The sequence below is a fragment of the Glandiceps talaboti genome, chromosome 16 (genome assembly GCF_964340395.1).
Source record: "Glandiceps talaboti chromosome 16, keGlaTala1.1, whole genome shotgun sequence".
In the NCBI taxonomy this organism is placed as follows: domain Eukaryota; kingdom Metazoa; phylum Hemichordata; class Enteropneusta; family Spengelidae; genus Glandiceps; species Glandiceps talaboti.
This window is the reverse complement of record NC_135564.1, coordinates 22,483,360-22,506,464: the sequence shown is the minus strand read 5'-3', so window position 1 is coordinate 22,506,464 and position 23,105 is coordinate 22,483,360. Positions and strand designations below refer to the sequence as shown.

At 35.2% G+C, this 23,105-nt stretch overlaps 1 protein-coding gene across 1 annotated transcript in view; it reads left to right on the top strand.

Moving 5' to 3' along the window:
* Positions 1-18,037, top strand: part of LOC144447222 (snRNA-activating protein complex subunit 5-like) — a 41,617-nt gene extending 23,580 nt beyond the window's left edge. The window contains exons 2-4 of the mRNA XM_078137124.1: positions 5,500-5,609; positions 6,008-6,109; positions 17,813-18,037. Coding sequence (XP_077993250.1) covers positions 5,508-5,609; positions 6,008-6,109; positions 17,813-18,037 — 429 coding nt within the window. The 5' untranslated portion in view covers positions 5,500-5,507. The remainder of the gene's footprint in view (positions 1-5,499; positions 5,610-6,007; positions 6,110-17,812) is intronic.
* The last annotated feature ends 5,068 nt before the right edge of the window (positions 18,038-23,105 follow it).

Sequence of the window (23,105 nt, the reverse complement as noted above, 5' to 3'; positions counted from 1 at the left end):
AACTGTACTGTGTTGTGTCTATATGAACCTGTGTTTGCCATGTAATTTTCCAGGTAGACACAAAAATGGCAGCACTGAATTGCAACATCAGTACAGCGTTGCGTCTTTTTATGTTGATTTCAACAATGATTCATGCTATGTATCAAAATAAAAGCAATCAACTTTCCGTAGTCTGTTTGAAAGCAAGACAAACAATCGGACTACGCATTATTGTTCAAAAACAAAAACAAAACAAAATATTATCATGAAGCTGACTTGCCTTCTTTATATCAGTTCAAACACAATTTTCGATTTCACTTTGATCATGAGCCACAACCGGGTAACTCCTAAATTGGTCAGGGAACTCAGTTATATTTACATGCTTACTGGCTCGGTAAAGGTTATTATTATGATGGGCAAGTATAGTGTGTATACTAGTATTTTTTTTAGAGTGTTGTGTTTTTTGGTTCATTGTGCACGATTGAAATAGAAACAGGTGAAATGCACATAAAATCGTAAGTGCTAATTCGTATAGGGGTAGGAAACGAGGTCAAGTCAAGTAATCTTTCAAAACACTACCCAAAACAGTGTGGCATGGTGCCGTATATCGTCTACCACTATTTTTGTCTCGTAAAATAAAATAAAATTTGAACATGCTGAAGAGAACTATGGCTTGGCATGACTTACAGTGCAATTTTTTGTTTTATTTATTTATTTATTTATTTTGTTTTGATTTTTGACGTGGGAGCGTGACGTATTCACTGCACTGTGCGTCTGTGCTATGTCCATATGAACATGTTTTCGCCGCGATGTGTGTAATTTTCCAGGTAGACACAACATCATTGTTGCGTCTTTTTATATTGACTGCGTCAGTGGTACATGTTATCGTATCAAAATAAAAGCAATCAACTCTCGGTAGTCTGTTTGAAAGCAAGACAAACAATCCGGACTATGCATGCATTACAAAATATTTGCAATGCCCCTTTCTGTTTTTAAGTCAACTTCATGTAAATTTTAGCAACTTGTAAATTAATGATTATTCCTAGTCGTTCGGCAAAGTCATGTGAACAATAAACTAGTGAGTTGGTTGCTTTCATTGCCCATCATGCTTGTGTATATGATGTGTGTACGGCACACCTCGTACTGCTGCATACACACATAAATGCTTCACTACTGAGAAATTCTGGATAATAATATTGATATTCCTGTAACAATCGATGTAGTGATACTGTGATCGATCCCAACTATATTGTGTCCTTATCGTTTGAATTTGGCATGTGTCACTGGGACCCGGAAATATGTACATACGCATACGCACATCATGTTGTCAGTTGAGTTGGAGAATTTAAAAGCAGACAATATTTTGTCAGATAAAATCCAAGTACAAACAATAATATACAGTATGGAGTCAACGATCATGTCAACTTGTACTCAAATGTGTGTGTACACTTACTTTGAAGATTTTGTGATAAAAGACTGAACCAAGCTGCGTAAATGGAATTGTCAAGGACTGCTGGTATTTTAGGACAAATTAGGTATTTACAATTTATTCTGGTGATTTTAGAGTTTTAGAATTGCATAGGTTTGATACAGATAATTTCAAAAATCATGACACCTTGTTACAACATATATCACCAACCCATACATTCAAACAGCAATGATGTTTTTTCCTAAATTTGAAATTTTTAAAGTGTTTTATGTATAATTTTTCAAAAAATCACATAATATGGTTATTTTGGTTACCATGGCAACTGATGTTCATTAAATGTCCACTTTTTTTTAATTCAGCATGACAAACTACCCTTGGTAGTGGGGTCAATGTGCAAATAAAAAGATATTTATCAGATTTATAATGTTATTTGTGAGATGTATGTGTATGTAATAAAAACATAATTTTCACGTCTACCTTATGTTGCCATGGAAACAGCCATCAAATTTTATACAGTTTGTTACACTAGGTAGCACTAACTCATACATGTATAATACAAGGACATTTTTTCACTGTATTATCTTTTTTTTCAATGTTTTATGTCAAATTTTGGAAAAATGATTAACATATTATGGTGATTTTGGTTACCATGGCAACAGATGTTCATAAAATGACCCCCTTTTTTGAACTCAGCACACAAAACTACCCCAGGTAGGGTGGTTAATATTCGAATAAACTCGATTATTATAATTATTATGTACTATTATTATTATTATTATTATTATTATTATTATTATTATATGCAAATTTCCCTAATTAACATGAACAGATCTCGCTCAAAAGCTAATCAGGTCCAGCCATTACCCCAAACATTATAAGTACTAAATTTCATTATAATTGAGCCAGCCGTTTTTAAGAAAATGGTGACACAGACAGACAGACAGACACACAGACAGACACACACACACACACACACACACACACACACAGACAGATGCCTGACAGACACACAGACAGACATCCCTCTTTTAATACCTCCTGTACCCTTATGGGAGGTAAAAACGATGGACCATGATATTTGGTGGGTGTATAACATTGGGTGTCTAGTTGGCAAATTGTTCAAATTAAAATTATCCTACCACCGGTGTGTGATTTGGGTCAAAAAAGATTTTTGGTAAACTCCAAACTACTGGGCAGATCGGTCTAAAATTTGATGGGAACATTCTTAGTGGTGTTTAGATTTAGAATTAGGGTTAGGGTTAGGGTTTTAACCCTAACATGATGATCCCATCTGTGATATGCAAATTAGGTCTAAAAATGTGTCTGAAATTTAATGGGGATGCATCTAGACATGTGTAGATGAAGCTGTATTCACAACATGATGATCCCCATCAGCGACATGCAAATTAGGTAATAAGATATCAATTTTGGTCAACAACATATATCGAAACTGCAAGGTGAATGGGGTTGCAATTTGGTGGGTATGTTTCTGGAAGTTTTATTCTGCATTGAAAGCATTTTGACACAATTGGCCCTAGCAACCATGACCATGCCCTTAGCGATAGTGTAATGATGATGATGCATATTACAAGAATAACAAGAGGGATAGGTAGGTAAGTGAATACAGATTCAACCAGATTTAAACTGAATGGCTTCCGTAAGGACAAAGTTTTGAGATTGTCGTTCCTACAGACAATTTATTGTTGGAATACAACACAACATATGCAATAAGTTATTTTTTCTCATTGATTGCTATTTGCCCATTGCTGTCCTGGCCAACCACAACATGTAACGTGAAGCTAATGTCGTAGCATAGCACTCATCATAGAAAGAGATTTAAAGGCCAAAAAAAAAAATTGTTTCTGGTCAGTGCCCATCACTTAAGTACCCTCTTTCCTCGTTATTTTTTTCTTCAGTTCCGTAAGCCAATTCAGTCTGCAGACAAAAGGGAAAACACTAAAAGTAACTCTCCCTACATTGCCACTTCAATGAGGACAACTGCAGAACTAATCATGAACTAGCCCATGACATGCCCAACATACACACTTGCTGTAAAGTACTAAATATAAAGAACAGTAACTGCAATGATAAGTAGATTGATTAACATTTGTTGAGAATGTAAAAAAAAATACCACTTTAGACAACATTTCCTGACGAGAAACTCTGTTTTCCTTTTTACATACATACAATACATACATACATACATACATACATACATACATAACCTATTTTTTTGGCACGATAACAACACAACCTATATTTTTGGCATAATGACAACGCTTCATGTTGTAATATTACATGCAAAGTAATCTATTCGTTCTCGATCGATTAAAGAAAATGGCGTCCATCATGATATAAGGCATGTACCGTTGTACGTATGTATGTGACCTTGCACTGTGGACGAAAATGGCAATTGATTTGATTTGTAACATTCAAACGTTCATCTTACATGTAGTTGCAAGTAACACTATAAATAATATGTACGAGTACTTACCAAATGCTCAAAATATGACGGACTCAGTGTTTGAGTGCAGACGCTGTGCTAAAAACTCGTTCGATATCTTCACTTGCACAACAATGACCGTTGAGGGCATCCTTTAATGTCCATGACGATCTTGTGTACCGAAAATATGCCAATATCTTATTAAAACTAAAAGCTACGTTAGTAATATTTTCAGGACATTTACTGGACTTCCTGTTGATATTCAATGTTTGCCCATGACAAGTAAGACGCAACCTGATTGGCTGTGTGTCTCACTGAGCAGAAATTCGTTTGCATGTGCGTCAGTTCAGATGTAGAGGAGGCGATCAGGCTAAAAAATGTAAGAAGGTCAATTCAGTCAAAATAATGAAGGTAAAATAGCAATGAACGATTAGCCAACATCTACATCGGATTTTAATCAGATTGCAGTGAACAGTAGCCAGCAACACATTGTAAACACAGAACCAGTGAACAGTAGCCTGCAACACATTGTAAATACAGAACCAGTGAACAGTAGCCTGCAACACATTGTAAATACAGAACCAGTGAACAGTAGCCTGCAACACAGTGTAAATACAGAACCAGTGAATTTATATATATATATATATATATATATATATATATATATATATATATATATATATGGTTTTGGTAGTACTGGAACTCTTTCTTGGTTGTAACTCGGAGTTTCACGCATTGCACGATCATCAGACAACTGCTGGTTTCTACTCTCAGGGTGTGTGTTTATATAGAGCGCAGACAATAGAAATATCATCACTATTGTCTGTGTGGTGGGTTGGTGTTGTGTGTGTTGAGGTGCTGGTTGTTATTGTGCGAGTTATTCGGTGCGGACAAGTAGGTGTTGGCGGGTTGTTACATGTTGGGCTTTGATGTTCCGTTAGTTAACAGGTTTAGTTTAGGTGATAGATGCTCTATTGAAGTTGGACAAATAAAACTTATTCTCGTGTCGGCATTTGGATATCAACTGAGTTCTTTTGTTTAGTGTGGAGTTTTTGTCTGCTTTAATGATGGTTAGTTTTTCGGTTAAACACAGGTTGCATCGTTTTGTTTTATTGGTGTATGCTTGGGCTGTCTTGCTGATGGACCAGGATATGGAAAAGGGCTCGTTGTTTCTTTTCAGTTTCCAAATGTGTTTTGATAGTTCTGTGCTGTTTTTGTGTTTTTCATGTTTGAATGACTGTTTGTGGTTGGCATATCTCTGTTTGAAGTTGTTCTCTGTTAGACCGATATATACTTTTGTTTGTTTTTTTCCGTGGACGGTGGCTTGGTATACGATATTTTCTGTTTGGCATTCGCAATATATATATTTCTAGGAAGTTTCAACATATATTGACTTGAGAATGAAAAAGCATGGTAGGGAAGAGGGGAGGTAGGTAGATACAGTTGTAGATGCAAGTGTGTGTGTGTGTGTGTGTGTGTGTGTGTGTGTGTGTGTGTGTGTGTGTGTGCGCGTGCGTGCATGCGTGTGTGTTCGTGTAAACATATACATGAATGCCACCCTCAGTGCACTCTCAGTTCCCTGGACATACTCAAATGGCTCTTAATCCCGACCATCTCACCGTTGATTCACATGTTTTCTTTGTATCAGCTGTAAAGATGAGTTCTAACTTACTAACAGAGTTACAAGAACTCCGACAAGAAGAGAAGGTGATGAGTGAGCTGGAAGATAGAATGAAGGAACAACTAAACAGACTCAAGGTATGTCAGGGATGTTTCAAACCATAATTATCTGATAGTGCCTTCACAGCAAGTGTTTCAGGTACATATTTCACAAATATCTCAAATAAATGATATATTGGACAACGTGACAATGGTTCTTCATTGTAAGCATGGTTTCAAATACAGTACCTCTTTCTGTTAGTGTTAGTCAGGCATGGCCTTAACAGCTATCACATCAGTCTCAAAAGTAAACTGATTATGAGAAAGTCTTCACTTTCCTCTAAAGAGTCAAATAAACGAATACCAACAACCATAAATGTACATGTATTGTTTAATGATGGATCCAAAGTATACAAAACAGTTGTACTTAATCTATAATAAGTGAACATTTCCTACATTGACGTTTACCTTTCAAATGGTTTCACTCCTCTGACCAGGTAGAAGAATTGGCATTGAGAAGTATGATTGCCATGAAGTCAGCTGAGACTAGTCAAGGTCATGGTCAAAATCCTTCACTCTCTGGTGATGTAGCATCTAATGTAAGTCACTTCTTTGTATTCATGTAAGTATACTCTCATGATAAGATGTTTGCATAAACCTATGGAAAGAACACAGCTAGTGTACTAAGGCAAAAGAATATATGTAAGAACACAACTAGTGTACCAAGAAAGAACACGAAGAAGTAAGTGGTCAGAACAATATATGTAAGATTACAGCTAGTGTACTAAGTCAGAACAATATATGTAAGAACACAGCTAGTGTACTAAGTCAGAACAATGTATGTAAGAACACAGCTAGTGTACTAAGTCAGAACAATGTATGTAAGAACACAGCTAGTGTACTAAGTCAGAACAATGTATGTAAGAACACAGCTAGTGTACTAAGTCAGAACAATGTATGTAAGAACACAGCTAGTGTACTAAGTCAGAACAATGTATGTAAGATTACAGCTAGTGTACTAAGTCAGAACAATATATGTAAGAACACAGCTAGTGTACTAAGTCAGAACAATATATGTAAGAACACAGCTAGTGTACTAAGTCAGGACAATGTATGTAAGAACACAGCTAGTGTACTAAGTCAGAACAATATATGTAAGAACACAGCTAGTGTACTAAGTCAGAACAATATATGTAAGAACACAGCTAGTGTACTAAGTCAGAACAATATATGTAAGAACACAGCTAGTGTACTAAGTCAGAACAATATATGTAAGAACACAGCTAGTGTACTAAGTCAGAACAATATATGTAAGAACACAGCTAGTGTACTAAGTCAGAACAATGTATGTAAGAACACAGCTAGTGTACTAAGTCAGAACAATTTATGTAAGAACACAGCTAGTGTACTAAGTCAGAACAATGTATGTAAGAACACAGCTAGTGTACTAAGTCAGAACAATTTATGTAAGAACACAGCTAGTGTACTAAGTCAGAACAATGTATGTAAGAACACAGCTAGTGTACTAAGTCAGAACAATTTATGTAAGAACACAGCTAGTGTACTAAGTCAGAACAATTTATGTAAGAACACAGCTAGTGTACTAAGTCAGAACAATGTATGTAAGAACACAGCTAGTGTACTAAGTCAGAACAATTTATGTAAGAACACAGCTAGTGTACTAAGTCAGAACAATTGATGTAAGAACACAGCTAGTGTACTAAGTCAGAACAATGTATGTAAGAACACAGCTAGTGTACTAAGTCAGAACAATTTATGTAAGAACACAGCTAGTGTACTAAGTCAGAACAATGTATGTAAGAACACAGCTAGTGTACTAAGTCAGAACAATTTATGTAAGAACACAGCTAGTGTACTAAGTCAGAACAATTTATGTAAGAACACAGCTAGTGTACTAAGTCAGAACAATGTATGTAAGATTACAGCTAGTGTACTAAGTCAGAACAATTGATGTAAGATTACAGCTAGTGTACTAAGTCAGAACAATGTATGTAAGAACACAGCTAGTGTACTAAGTCAGAAGAATGTATGTAAGAACACAGCTAGTGTACTAAGTCAGAATAATGTATGTAAGAACACAGCTAGTGTACTAAGTCAGAACAATGTATGTAAGAACACAGCTAGTGTACTAAGTCAGAACAATGTATGTAAGAACACAGCTAGTGTACTAAGTCAGAACAATATATGTAAGAACACAGCTAGTGTACTAAGTCAGAACAATGTATGTAAGAACACAGCTAGTGTACTAAGTCAGAACAATGTATGTAAGAACACAGCTAGTGTACTAAGTCAGAACAATGTATGTAAGAACACAGCTAGCATACTAAGTCAGAACAATGTATGTAAGAACAAAGCTAGTGTACTAAGTCAGAACAATGTATGTAAGAACACAGCTAGTGTACTAAGTCAGAACAATGTATGTAAAACACTGCTAGTATACTAAGTCAGAACAATGTATGTAAGAACACAGCTAGTGTACTAAGTCAGAACACAGAGAAGTAACTGGTCAGAACAATATATGTAAGAACACAGCTAGTGTACTAAGTCAGAACAATGTATGTAAGAACACAGCTAGTGTACTAAGTCAGAACAATGTATGTAAGAACACAGCTAGTGTACTAAGTCAGAACAATGTATGTAAAACACTGCTAGTATACTAAGTCAGAACAATGTATGTAAGAACACAGCTAGTGTACTAAGTCAGAACACAGAGAAGTAACTGGTCAGAACAATATATGTAAGAACACAGCTAGTGTACTAAGTCAGAACAATGTATGTAAGAACACAGCTAGTGTACTAAGTCAGAACAATGTATGTAAGAACACAGCTAGTGTACTAAGTCAGAACAATGTATGTAAGAACACAGCTAGTGTACTAAGTCAGAACAATTGATGTAAGAACACAGCTAGTGTACTAAGTCAGGACAATTTATGTAAGAACACAGCTAGTGTACTAAGTCAGAACAATGTATGTAAGATTACAGCTAGTGTACTAAGTCAGGAAAATTTATGTAAGAACACAGCTAGTGTACTAAGTCAGAACAATTTATGTAAGAACACAGCTAGTGTACTAAGTCAGAACAATTTTTGTAAGAACACAGCTAGTGTACTAAGTCAGAACACAGAGAAGTAACTGGTCAGAACAATATATGTAAGAACACAGCTAGTGTACTAAGTCAGAACAATTTATGTAAGAACACAGCTAGTGTACTAAGTCAGAACAATGTATGTAAGAACACAGCTAGTGTACTAAGTCAGAACAATTTATGTAAGAACACAGCTAGTGTACTAAGTCAGAACAATGTATGTAAGAACACAGCTAGTGTACTAAGTCAGAACAATGTATGTAAGAACACAGCTAGTGTACTAAGTCAGAACAATGTATGTAAGAACACAGCTAGTGTACTAAGTCAGAACAATTTATGTAAGAACACAGCTAGTGTACTAAGTCAGAACAATGTATGTAAGAACACAGCTAGTGTACTAAGTCAGAACAATTTATGTAAGAACCCAGCTAGTGTACTAAGTCAGAACAATTTATGTAAGAACACAGCTAGTGTACTAAGTCAGAACAATGTATGTAAGAACACAGCTAGTGTACTAAGTCAGAACAATGTATGTAAGAACACAGCTAGTGTACTAAGTCAGAACAATGTATGTAAGAACACAGCTAGTGTACTAAGTCAGAACAATATATGTAAGAACACAGCTAGTGTACTAAGTCAGAACACAGAGAAGTAACTGGTCAGAACAATATATGTAAGAACACAGCTAGTGTACTAAGTCAGAACACAGAGAAGTAACTGGTCAGAACAATTTATGTAAGAACACAGCTAGTGTACTAAGTCAGAACAATTTATGTAAGAACACAGCTAGTGTACTAAGTCAGAACAATGTATGTAAGAACACAGCTAGTGTACTAAGTCAGAACAATGTATGTAAGAACACAGCTAGTGTACTAAGTCAGAACAATTTATGTAAGAACACAGCTAGTGTACTAAGTCAGAACACAGAGAAGTAACTGGTCAGAACAATATATGTAAGAACACAGCTAGTGTACTAAGTCAGAACAATGTATGTAAGAACACAGCTAGTGTACTAAGTCAGAACAATGTATGTAAGAACATAGCTAGTGTACTAAGTCAGAACAATGTATGTAAGAACACAGCTAGTGTACTAAGTCAGAACAATTTATGTAAGAACACAGCTAGTGTACTAAGTCAGAACAATATATGTAAGAACACAGCTTGTGTACTAAGTCAGAACAATGTATGTAAGAACACAGCTAGTGTACTAAGTCAGAACAATATATGTAAGAACACAGCTAGTGTACTAAGTCAGAACAATGTATGTAAGAACACAGCTAGTGTACTAAGTCAGAACAATGTATGTAAGAACACAGCTAGTGTACTAAGTCAGGACAATGTATGTAAGAACACAGCTAGTGTACTAAGTCAGAACAATGTATGTAAGAACACAGCTAGTGTACTAAGTCAGAACAATTGATGTAAGAACACAGCTAGTGTACTAAGTCAGAACAATTGATGTAAGAACACAGCTAGTGTACTAAGTCAGAACAATGTATGTAAGAACACAGCTAGTGTACTAAGTCAGAACAATGTATGTAAGAACACAGCTAGTGTACTAAGTCAGAACAATTTATGTAAGAACACAGCTAGTGTACTAAGTCAGAACAATTTATGTAAGAACACAGCTAGTGTACTAAGTCAGAACAATGTATGTAAGAACACAGCTAGTGTACTAAGTCAGAACAATTTATGTAAGAACACAGCTAGTGTACTAAGTCAGAACAATTGATGTAAGAACACAGCTAGTGTACTAAGTCAGAACAATGTATGTAAGAACACAGCTAGTGTACTAAGTCAGAACAATTTATGTAAGAACACAGCTAGTGTACTAAGTCAGAACAATGTATGTAAGAACACAGCTAGTGTACTAAGTCAGAACAATTTATGTAAGAACACAGCTAGTGTACTAAGTCAGAACAATTTATGTAAGAACACAGCTAGTGTACTAAGTCAGAACAATGTATGTAAGATTACAGCTAGTGTACTAAGTCAGAACAATTGATGTAAGATTACAGCTAGTGTACTAAGTCAGAACAATGTATGTAAGAACACAGCTAGTGTACTAAGTCAGAAGAATGTATGTAAGAACACAGCTAGTGTACTAAGTCAGAATAATGTATGTAAGAACACAGCTAGTGTACTAAGTCAGAACAATGTATGTAAGAACACAGCTAGTGTACTAAGTCAGAACAATGTATGTAAGAACACAGCTAGTGTACTAAGTCAGAACAATATATGTAAGAACACAGCTAGTGTACTAAGTCAGAACAATGTATGTAAGAACACAGCTAGTGTACTAAGTCAGAACAATGTATGTAAGAACACAGCTAGTGTACTAAGTCAGAACAATGTATGTAAGAACACAGCTAGCATACTAAGTCAGAACAATGTATGTAAGAACAAAGCTAGTGTACTAAGTCAGAACAATGTATGTAAGAACACAGCTAGTGTACTAAGTCAGAACAATGTATGTAAAACACTGCTAGTATACTAAGTCAGAACAATGTATGTAAGAACACAGCTAGTGTACTAAGTCAGAACACAGAGAAGTAACTGGTCAGAACAATATATGTAAGAACACAGCTAGTGTACTAAGTCAGAACAATGTATGTAAGAACACAGCTAGTGTACTAAGTCAGAACAATGTATGTAAGAACACAGCTAGTGTACTAAGTCAGAACAATGTATGTAAAACACTGCTAGTATACTAAGTCAGAACAATGTATGTAAGAACACAGCTAGTGTACTAAGTCAGAACACAGAGAAGTAACTGGTCAGAACAATATATGTAAGAACACAGCTAGTGTACTAAGTCAGAACAATGTATGTAAGAACACAGCTAGTGTACTAAGTCAGAACAATGTATGTAAGAACACAGCTAGTGTACTAAGTCAGAACAATGTATGTAAGAACACAGCTAGTGTACTAAGTCAGAACAATTGATGTAAGAACACAGCTAGTGTACTAAGTCAGGACAATTTATGTAAGAACACAGCTAGTGTACTAAGTCAGAACAATGTATGTAAGATTACAGCTAGTGTACTAAGTCAGGAAAATTTATGTAAGAACACAGCTAGTGTACTAAGTCAGAACAATTTATGTAAGAACACAGCTAGTGTACTAAGTCAGAACAATTTTTGTAAGAACACAGCTAGTGTACTAAGTCAGAACACAGAGAAGTAACTGGTCAGAACAATATATGTAAGAACACAGCTAGTGTACTAAGTCAGAACAATTTATGTAAGAACACAGCTAGTGTACTAAGTCAGAACAATGTATGTAAGAACACAGCTAGTGTACTAAGTCAGAACAATTTATGTAAGAACACAGCTAGTGTACTAAGTCAGAACAATGTATGTAAGAACACAGCTAGTGTACTAAGTCAGAACAATGTATGTAAGAACACAGCTAGTGTACTAAGTCAGAACAATGTATGTAAGAACACAGCTAGTGTACTAAGTCAGAACAATTTATGTAAGAACACAGCTAGTGTACTAAGTCAGAACAATGTATGTAAGAACACAGCTAGTGTACTAAGTCAGAACAATTTATGTAAGAACCCAGCTAGTGTACTAAGTCAGAACAATTTATGTAAGAACACAGCTAGTGTACTAAGTCAGAACAATGTATGTAAGAACACAGCTAGTGTACTAAGTCAGAACAATGTATGTAAGAACACAGCTAGTGTACTAAGTCAGAACAATGTATGTAAGAACACAGCTAGTGTACTAAGTCAGAACAATATATGTAAGAACACAGCTAGTGTACTAAGTCAGAACACAGAGAAGTAACTGGTCAGAACAATATATGTAAGAACACAGCTAGTGTACTAAGTCAGAACACAGAGAAGTAACTGGTCAGAACAATTTATGTAAGAACACAGCTAGTGTACTAAGTCAGAACAATTTATGTAAGAACACAGCTAGTGTACTAAGTCAGAACAATGTATGTAAGAACACAGCTAGTGTACTAAGTCAGAACAATGTATGTAAGAACACAGCTAGTGTACTAAGTCAGAACAATTTATGTAAGAACACAGCTAGTGTACTAAGTCAGAACACAGAGAAGTAACTGGTCAGAACAATATATGTAAGAACACAGCTAGTGTACTAAGTCAGAACAATGTATGTAAGAACACAGCTAGTGTACTAAGTCAGAACAATGTATGTAAGAACATAGCTAGTGTACTAAGTCAGAACAATGTATGTAAGAACACAGCTAGTGTACTAAGTCAGAACAATTTATGTAAGAACACAGCTAGTGTACTAAGTCAGAACAATATATGTAAGAACACAGCTTGTGTACTAAGTCAGAACAATGTATGTAAGAACACAGCTAGTGTACTAAGTCAGAACAATATATGTAAGAACACAGCTAGTGTACTAAGTCAGAACAATGTATGTAAGAACACAGCTAGTGTACTAAGTCAGAACAATGTATGTAAGAACACAGCTAGTGTACTAAGTCAGGACAATGTATGTAAGAACACAGCTAGTGTACTAAGTCAGAACAATGTATGTAAGAACACAGCTAGTGTACTAAGTCAGAACAATTGATGTAAGAACACAGCTAGTGTACTAAGTCAGAACAATTGATGTAAGAACACAGCTAGTGTACTAAGTCAGAACAATGTATGTAAGAACACAGCTAGTGTACTAAGTCAGAACAATGTATGTAAGATTACAGCTAGTGTACTAAGTCAGAACAATATATGTAAGATTACAGCTAGTGTACTAAGTCAGAACAATTTATGTAAGAACACAGCTAGTGTACTAAGTCAGAACAATTTATGTAAGAACCCAGCTTGTGTACTAAGTCAGAACAATATATGTAAGATTACAGCTAGTGTACTAAGTCAGAACAATGTATGTAAGAACACAGCTAGTGTACTAAGTCAGAACAATATATGTAAGAACACAGCTAGTGTACTAAGTCAGGACAATTGATGTAAAAACACAGCTAGTGTACTATTAGTCTAGCTGCTAGACCTTTGATGTTCTTCACAATACAATACGACACACGACCGAACATTGCTATCGAGGACTGAACATCCGAGGTCTAGCAAAAGTCATCTCTGCAGTTCAGGGATATAAATAACTGCAAATCAGAGAACCGCATTGGCAACAAGCACAAACAGAGGACAATGGCTAATTTTTCATGCATATTCAGCTTAAGGAGGAGCTTGTAAAAATAACCACAAATGCCATAACTGAAATGTGTGAATGACAATGTCTACACATTCATCAAACTCACAATTAACATAAACTGATAAGACATAATAGTTAGTAGTTTATTATCATCATGTGATATTGGACATTAGTATTATAGAGTATTTGCATTATAGAGGTCATGGGTTATTGAATATATTAGCATATATTTATGCATACATGGTCCAACCCACAGCCATATGTCATCTCAATGGAATGTGAAGTCTGAAAATGACATTAGCTAGACATTCGGGCAAGCCCTCACTGCGAACTTTGTTCGCTTATCGTATCGGAAGAAAGCCCGAACGTCTAGCAGCAAGACTAGTGTACTATGTACAAGTCAACATAACCTTAAATACTATTCTTGATTGGTTTTTAGCACAACTGAACTGATAAGGTTCAGTAATGCTATAGGCATGGCAAAGTGTCTGTCTGTCTGTCTGTGTGAGTGTGGATGTGTGTGTGTGTGTGTGTGTGTGTGTGTGTGTGTGTGTGTGTGTTAACAACTTACAGTCAAAAACTGCAGGACCGATTGCTTTGATATTTGGTGGTCATGTTCCTTCTGGTGTCTAGTTGGGAAATTGTTCAAATGAAAATGATTGCATCAGAAATGTGGGTTTTGGGTCAAATAATGTGATTTTTGGTCAAAAAACTTAAACTCCATAACTACTGGGCAGATTGGTATGAAATTTGGTGGGAACATTCTTAGGGGTGAGTAAATTAAGATTTGTTCATGACATGATGATTCCCTTAGTAATATGCAAATTAGGGCTAAAATGTGTCTTTTTGGTCAAAAACCTATAATTCCAAAACTACTCAGCAGATTAGGCTGAAATTTAAGAGGGGTGCATCTGTGGGTGTATAGATGAAAATGTATTAAGCATATAATGATCTCATTATTAATATGCAAATTAGGTGTAAAAATGTGAATTTTGGTCAAAAATTAATATCTCAAAAAGTACTTGGTCAATGAGACTGAAACTTGGCGAGATGTTTCTGGTGTTATTCTGTAGATTTTGTTCAAAACAATTTGACACAATTGGCCCTAGCAATCATGACCACGCCCATAGCAACAACCAAATGGCAGTATATTTTGGTCAAATAACAACATCATCTGGTAGGCAAGTGAGTAAACATTCAACAGCTCAAAAAATATATGCAAATATCCCTAGCAACCATGACCACGCCCATAGCAACAGCCAAACTGTCGTGTATTTCACAAAGATAACAGGGATTAATAGACAATTTAATAAACATTCCAAAAATGTATGTAAATTTGCCTAGCAACAGCCCACACCCATAGCAACAGCCAAACAATCATTTATATTGCAAAGATAACAACAGGACTTGAAAGACAAATGAATAAACATTCAGAAAATGTATGCAAATGTGCCTAACAACAAGACCACGCCCATAGCAACAGCCCAATGATCACATACATTGCGAAGATAACAAGGGGGATTAATACACAAGTGAACAAAAACATTCAAAAATGTATGCAAATATATCTAGCAACATGACCACGCCCATAGCAACAGCTAAATGATCGCATATCTCGCAAAGATAGCAACATGGGTGGATTGTGGATTGGATAGCCATTCAGCAAATGAACACCTATTGTTACTATGTTAGCATGGTGTATGCATGGTTTGTTAGGAAATGATGGTGTATGCATGGTTTGTAAAGAAATGATGGTGTATGCATGGTTTGTTAGGAAATGATGGTGTATGCATGGTTTGTTAGGAAATGATGGTGTATGCATGGTTTGTTAGGAAATGATGGTGTATGCATGGTTTGTTAGGAAATGATGGTGAATGCATGGTTTGTTAGGAAATGATGGTGTATGCATGGTTTGTTAGGAAATGATGGTGTATGCATGGTTTGTTAGGAAATGATGGTGTATGCATGGTTTGTTAGGAAATGATGGTGAATGCATGGTTTGTTAGGAAATGATGGTGTATGCATGGTTTGTTAGGAAATGATGGTGTATGCATGGTTTGTAAAGAAATGATGGTGTATGCATGGTTTGTTAGGAAATGATGGTGTATGCATGGTTTGTAAAGAAATGATGGTGTATGCATGGTTTGTTAGGAAATGATGGTGTATGCATGGTTTGTTAGGAAATGATGGTGTATGCATGGTTTGTTAGGAAATGATGGTGTATGCATGGTTTGTAAAGAAATGATGGTGTATGCATGGTTTGTTAGGAAATGATGGTGAATGCATGGTTTGTTAGGAAATGATGGTGTATGCATGGTTTGTTAGGAAATGATGGTGTATGCATGGTTTGTAAAGAAATGATGGTGTATGCATGGTTTGTTAGGAAATGATGGTGAATGCATGGTTTGTTAGGAAATGATGGTGTATGCATGGTTTGTTAGGAAATGATGGTGTATGCATGGTTTGTAAAGAAATGATGGTGTATGCATGGTTTGTTAGGAAATGATGGTGTATGCATGGTTTGTTAGGAAATGATGGTGAATGCATGGTTTGTTAGGAAATGATGGTGTATGCATGGTTTGTTAGGAAATGATGGTGTATCAAGTCAAACTTGAGCTTCACAGTTGTATAACAAACCGTTACATTTTGAAGAGAAATTAAGGCATTTAAAAAAAAACATGATTATATTCATGTTTATCAATGACGACTTATACACCACATTACCAATAAAATACACCATTACATTCATGTTTATCAATGACGACTTATACACCACATTACCAATAAAATACACCATTACATTCATGTTTATCAATGACGACTTATACACCACATTACCAATAAAATACACCATTACATTCATGTTTATCAATGACGACTTATACACCACATTACCAATAAAATACACCATTATATTCATGTTTATCAATGACGACTTATACACCACATTACCAATAAAATACACCATTCAAAATATTCAAGGTGACAGCTTTACAAATTGGTGCTCATCTGCAGTAAACCAGTATTCTTCATAGACTTCTGACAACTAGAGTTTTAATAACACAATTAATATACACACAACATAATAACTGCAATCTGTTGGTCATGTTCATTTTAAGCACTGTTCTTAATGATTACATCACAAAGTGATTGTGCCATCATAAAGTAATTCAAACTCTCATAGGTCTTAGGGAGATCAAAAATCACCCTAAATCTGTGTTCAAGTTACTGAGGCAACCGTTGATGTAAAAATCATCCTTGATGCAACACTTGTAATAATGCCAGCTAGTCTATCAATAATGTTGTTGATGGGATATGAATGAATTAGTCACTGTTCTTCATAGACTGTTTAAACTTAGCACTGCCATTCTGTCATCAAACATCAACCCTACACAGACTACTTGGGTATATGCACATTCTACCATCAAACATCAACCTATATACACAGACTACTGGGTCAGGGGTATATGAACGTTTTACCATCAAACATCAACCCTACACAGACTACTGGGGTATATGTACATTCTACCATCAAACATCAACCTATGTACACAGACTACTGGGGTATATGTACATTCTACCATCAAACATCAACCTATATACACAACACAGACTACTGGGTCAGGGGTATATGTACATTCTACCATCAAACATCAACCTATATACACAACACAGACTACTGGGTCAGGGGTATATGTACATTCTACCATCAAACATCAACCTATATACACAGACTACTGGGTCAGGGGTATATGTACGTTTTACCATCAAACATCAACCCTACACAGACTACTAGGGTTTTGTATATGTACATTGTACTATCAAACATCAACCCAACCCTACACAGACTACTGGGGTATATGTACATTCTATCATTCAGCATCAACCTATATACAGACTGGATACCGATGGAAATAGAGGTAAATGACAACATCTAGCCACTTTCACCACATCAGATTTTAATCAGATTGGGAGTATATGTACTTCTCCTATACCAATACCAATACAATAGGCTATATTGTATGCTTTCTCTGTTATTCATACAGGAACCAACAGTCTCCACCAATGACATTCCATTAGACCTAGAGTCAAGATTTCTAAACACAGCCACAGAGGTGGAAATAGAGGAGGAAGAAGAAGAAGAAGATATGGATGACGATGAGGGGGAGGAGGAGGAGGAGGAGGAGGAGGACAGTACACATGAATATAGCTCTCAGCTGATGGAGCTAATGCAACAAATGCACCAAGACAATTCACAATATGAAAGTTAGTGTTATAAGTGGAAATTTAGAAACTAAAGTATACCTCTATATACTTGTATGTTAACAGCTAAACCTTCCTGTAAAGCCTTGGTTTCTAGACAGTCTATGTACTTTTACATATGATACAGTATTATGATAGCCAGGATATCAAGGTATTGTTAAAATGCAACACTGAGGGCAGTATAACACATAGAATGAGACAGTGGGTGGACTTGATTGACTCCCGTGGATTATCATAGTGTACACAAGTTCAGTTTTTTAGCACAACTGAACTAATAAAGTCCAGTAGTGCTATATGCATGTCAAAGTGTCTGTCTCTCTGTCTGTCTCTCTTTGTGTGTGTTTGTAAACATCTTAAAGTCAACCAGATTTAAACTGAATGCCTCCCGTAAGGGAATCACTAATTGCTCATTAAAACTAAAAAAACTATTATAACAGGCTTTTTTTTGGAAAAGCGTGCTTTCTTAGGTTTATGTATGTGCCAAATTATACGGAATTTGAAGAGTGCATGATACTGCTTAATTTCTGAATATCGTTTGTTATTCTAAATACTCATTAAAGATAAATGTTGTAGCAACAAACTTCAAAGATATAGCCTAATTACTGAAAATCATTAATTATGCAAATTATTCATTAACACTGTAAGGTACATCAACAAACTTTATAGGACATATACAATTTGTTATGGTTAATGTATGTACTGAATTGTATTGAAATTGAAAAAGTCTTAAGATATTGCTTAATTAGTTGATTTCATTGATATGCAAATTTCCCTAATTAACATGAACAGATCTCGCTCAAAAGCTAATCAGGTCCAGCCATTACCCCAAACATTACAGGTACCAAATTTCAGTATGATTGAGCCAGCCGCTTTTAAGAAAATGATGACACACACACACACACACAGATAGACAGACATCCACCTTTTAATACCTCCCTTACCCTTACAGGAGGTAAAAACCACTGGACCGACCACCATGATATTTAGTTGGTATATTACCTTGGGTGTATTGTCTGAAATTTGGTTGGAACATTCTTAAATGTGTGAAGATAGTGATCCCACATGCAAATTACAGTTGTGCTATAGCACTATTGGCAGTATTTTTTAATAATACGCTTGCCAATGTGTATTTCCAAGAATGTCATTATGATTGCATTTATTTTTGTGTTAGGGACCGGTCAGTTTCTTCAGCCTGGGACGGGATGGATTGGTAGGGTCACCCTTTTTTTAGCACAACTGATAAAGTTCAGGCATGGCAAAGTGTCTGTCTGTCTTTCTGTCTGTGTCACAGTGTGCGTGGATGTGTGTGTGTGTGTACAATGTAGTCAAAAATGCTGGACCAATTGCCATGATATTTGATGGATGTCTAGTTGCGAATTGTTCAACTCAAAATAATTTTACCACTGGTGTGTGATTTGGGTCAAAAACTACTGGGCAGATCGGTCTGAAACTTGGTGGGAACATTCTTAGGGGTGTTTAGTAAAGAATTGTTCACGAAATGATTCCATCAGTGCTAAAAATGTGTCTTTTTAGTCAAAAATCTTTAATTCTAAAATTGCTGAGCAGATTGGGCTGAAAGTTAATGGGAATGCATCTGGGGGTGTATAGATGAAAAAAATATTACGCATATAATGATCTCATCAGTGATATGCAAATTAGGTGTAAAAATGTGAATCAAGTACTTGCTCATGAGACTGAAACTTGGTGAGATGTTTCTAGAAGTGTTATTCTGCAGATATTCTTTGAAACATTTAACACAAATAACCTAGCAACCATGACAATGCCCATAGCAACAACCAAACGGTGGTGTATTTTACAAAGATAACAACAGGGATTCTTAGGCAAGTAGGTAAACATTCAAAAAAATGTTTGCAGATATCCCTAGCAACCATGACCACACCCATAGTAAAATCCAAACGGTGCTGTATTTCACAAAGATAACAGGATTCTTAGACAAGTGAACATTCAAAAGTGTATGCAAATATGTCTAGCAACATGACCACGCCCTTAGCAACAGCCAAATGATTGGGTATATTGCAAAGATGACAACAGGGCTGGATAGGCAACTGGATAATCATTCAGCAAATGAACACCTATACCTAGCATGGATCAGCCTGTGGGTAAACATTTTAAAAACTGTGCAGTTGTGCTACAAAGCCATTGGCACTATTTTTAGCACAACTGAACTACAATGTAGGTTCAGTAATGCTATAGACATTCGGCAGTGTCTATCTGTCTGTCTGTGTGTGTGTATGTGGACGACTTAAACTCAAAAACTGCCAACCTGATTGCCTTTAAAGTTTGTATTTGGTGGGGAAACAATGCATTGTCTAGCAACAAGACCACATCCATAGCAACAGCCAAATAATTAGGTATTTTGCAATGATAACAGGAATTGATAGACAAATGAATAAGCATTAATAAAATGTATGCAAACGCTAGCAGCAAGACCATGCCTATAGCAACAGCCAATTGATAACATATTATGCAAAGATAACAATAGGGATTAATAGACAATTGAATAATCATTCAAAAAATGTATGCAAATGTGCCTAACAACAAGACCATGCTCATAGCAACAGCCAAAAGGTGGTGTATTTCACAAAGACAACAACAGGGATTAATCAACAATTTAATAATTATTCAAGAAATGTATGTAAATGTGCAAATGACCACCTATACCTAGAATGGCTCACCATGTATTACACATTTTTAAAATGTGCTACAACGCCATTGACACTATTTTTAAAAATATTTAATGTGTAGTCAATAACTCTATGTTGGTGCTATCCCGAGATTATCTTATAAAGTATTTGTGAGACAGTCAATGTTTTGTTGTCGAAATTAAAGTTTTCATGTACGTTTTTGTGTTACAAACAGTTTTGTCTTGTCACTTTTGAACCATACAGTACAATAATCTGTAAGCTGTGATTACAACGTGTACATTTCTGGTCCATTTATTAACCTGACCAAACACGCATAACAGTGCAAAACACATTATGTACTGATTATCTCATGAAAGAAAATTGTACAATCTAATAAAAACACACTCCACCTCAAATTCATTACTTCTATCTTTATTTCTATGTGGCTAAATGGTGACATACATCAACGTTACAATTCTATTTTTGTTTTATACACTCAGGCTTTTTTGAACTACCAATCCAGAATACATAAAATTGTTGATTTTTTTTAAATAGCTTTTTTATACACAAAGCAATTACTGAATTGAAAGCAAATAATTGCAGCCAATGTTTACTGACAACATGCCGACAAACTATGGGTCTAAGTCTTAACAATTATTTAAAAAAGAATCTATTTTCACTGGCAACAGAATATCGAATAAATTTATTGTAAAGGAAAGGCAAAGAACATTACATAAGGATTATATATATATATATATATATATATATATATATATATATATATATATATATATATATATATATACATATATACATATATATATATATATATATATATATATATATATATATATATATATATGTTGAGGGTAGAAGAAAATCAAGTCGGGTTTTTCGTCTCTACAAGCCTGTTTCGTGAGTAAATCACTCGTCAGGACCTGACGAGTGATTTACTCACGAAACAGGCTTGTAGAGACGAAAAACCCGACTTGATTTTCTTCTACCCTCAACATATACTCTGCTCTGCATGTAGACGTATCGAGCACTGTACTACGGACAAATCTTACCACTGACTTCCTATATATATATATATATATATATATATATATATATATATATATATATATATATATATATATATAGACACACACACACACACACACACACACACACACACACTTAGCAGTTTCATTTGAGCATATAGAATAAACCGTAAAGTGTTTCTGGCCAAGACGTTTCGCTCAGACTTTGCAGAGCTACCTCAGTAGGCCCAATCCATCAAACTAATTTGTAGTTTGTTAATCTACTACAAGAAAGGACACCAACAAGCATCATGGAAGAGTAATTTTTCCCCTAACATACTCCAACGCACTGCCCAAGGTACAACATATCCTGAAAAAACACCTTAACATCCTACACAAATCATAAAGATGCAAACTTGCTTTCCCCCAATAACCAATGATTGCTTGGAGAAAAGATCTGGAATCTACCCTCATTCCCAAGAAACACAACAGACTTTTCAACAAACAAAAAACAGGATCACACCAATGCAAAGCATCACAATGTGCAATCTGCAAATGCACGATAATGATGACAGAATTCACAGGCCCAAACAACACAAAATACACAATCTTCGGACACATAAACTGCAAAACAACAAATGCAATATATGGTATGGTATACATTGTGTGAAGTGTAGAAAAATAATATATGTTGGAGAAACGGGAGATACCATCTACACCCGTATGTAGAACCATTTATCACTGATAAGGAACAAAAAACAAAACAGATTCAATACAAACCACTTCAACTCAGCCAACTACTCCCTTGCCGACTTCAAAATAGTAAGAATTGAAAAGATATGGAAACAAATCATATACTCTAACACGTGAAAGCGTCTGGATAAAAAAACTTGACACATATGGGGAAAATGGAATAAACTGAAAACAATAGCAACTGTTCTGGTTACCATTTTGGGTCACATGACTGGACATAAGTTATAATTAGTTTGATGGATTGGGCCTACTGAGGAAGCTCTGCAAAGTCTGAGCGAAACGTCTTGGCCAGAGACATATATATATAATAAACAGTAACGTGTCTCTGGCCAAGACGTTTCGTTCAGATATATATATACATACATATATATATACATACATATATATATATATATATATATATATATATATATATATATATATATATATATATATATATATATATATATATATATATATATATATATATATATATATATATATATACATATATATATATATATATATATATATATATATATATATATATATATATATATATATATATATATATATATATATATATATATATATATATATATATATATATAGTTTTGGTAGTACTGGAACTCTTTCTTGGGTGTAACTCGGAGTTTCACGCATATTGCGATCATCAG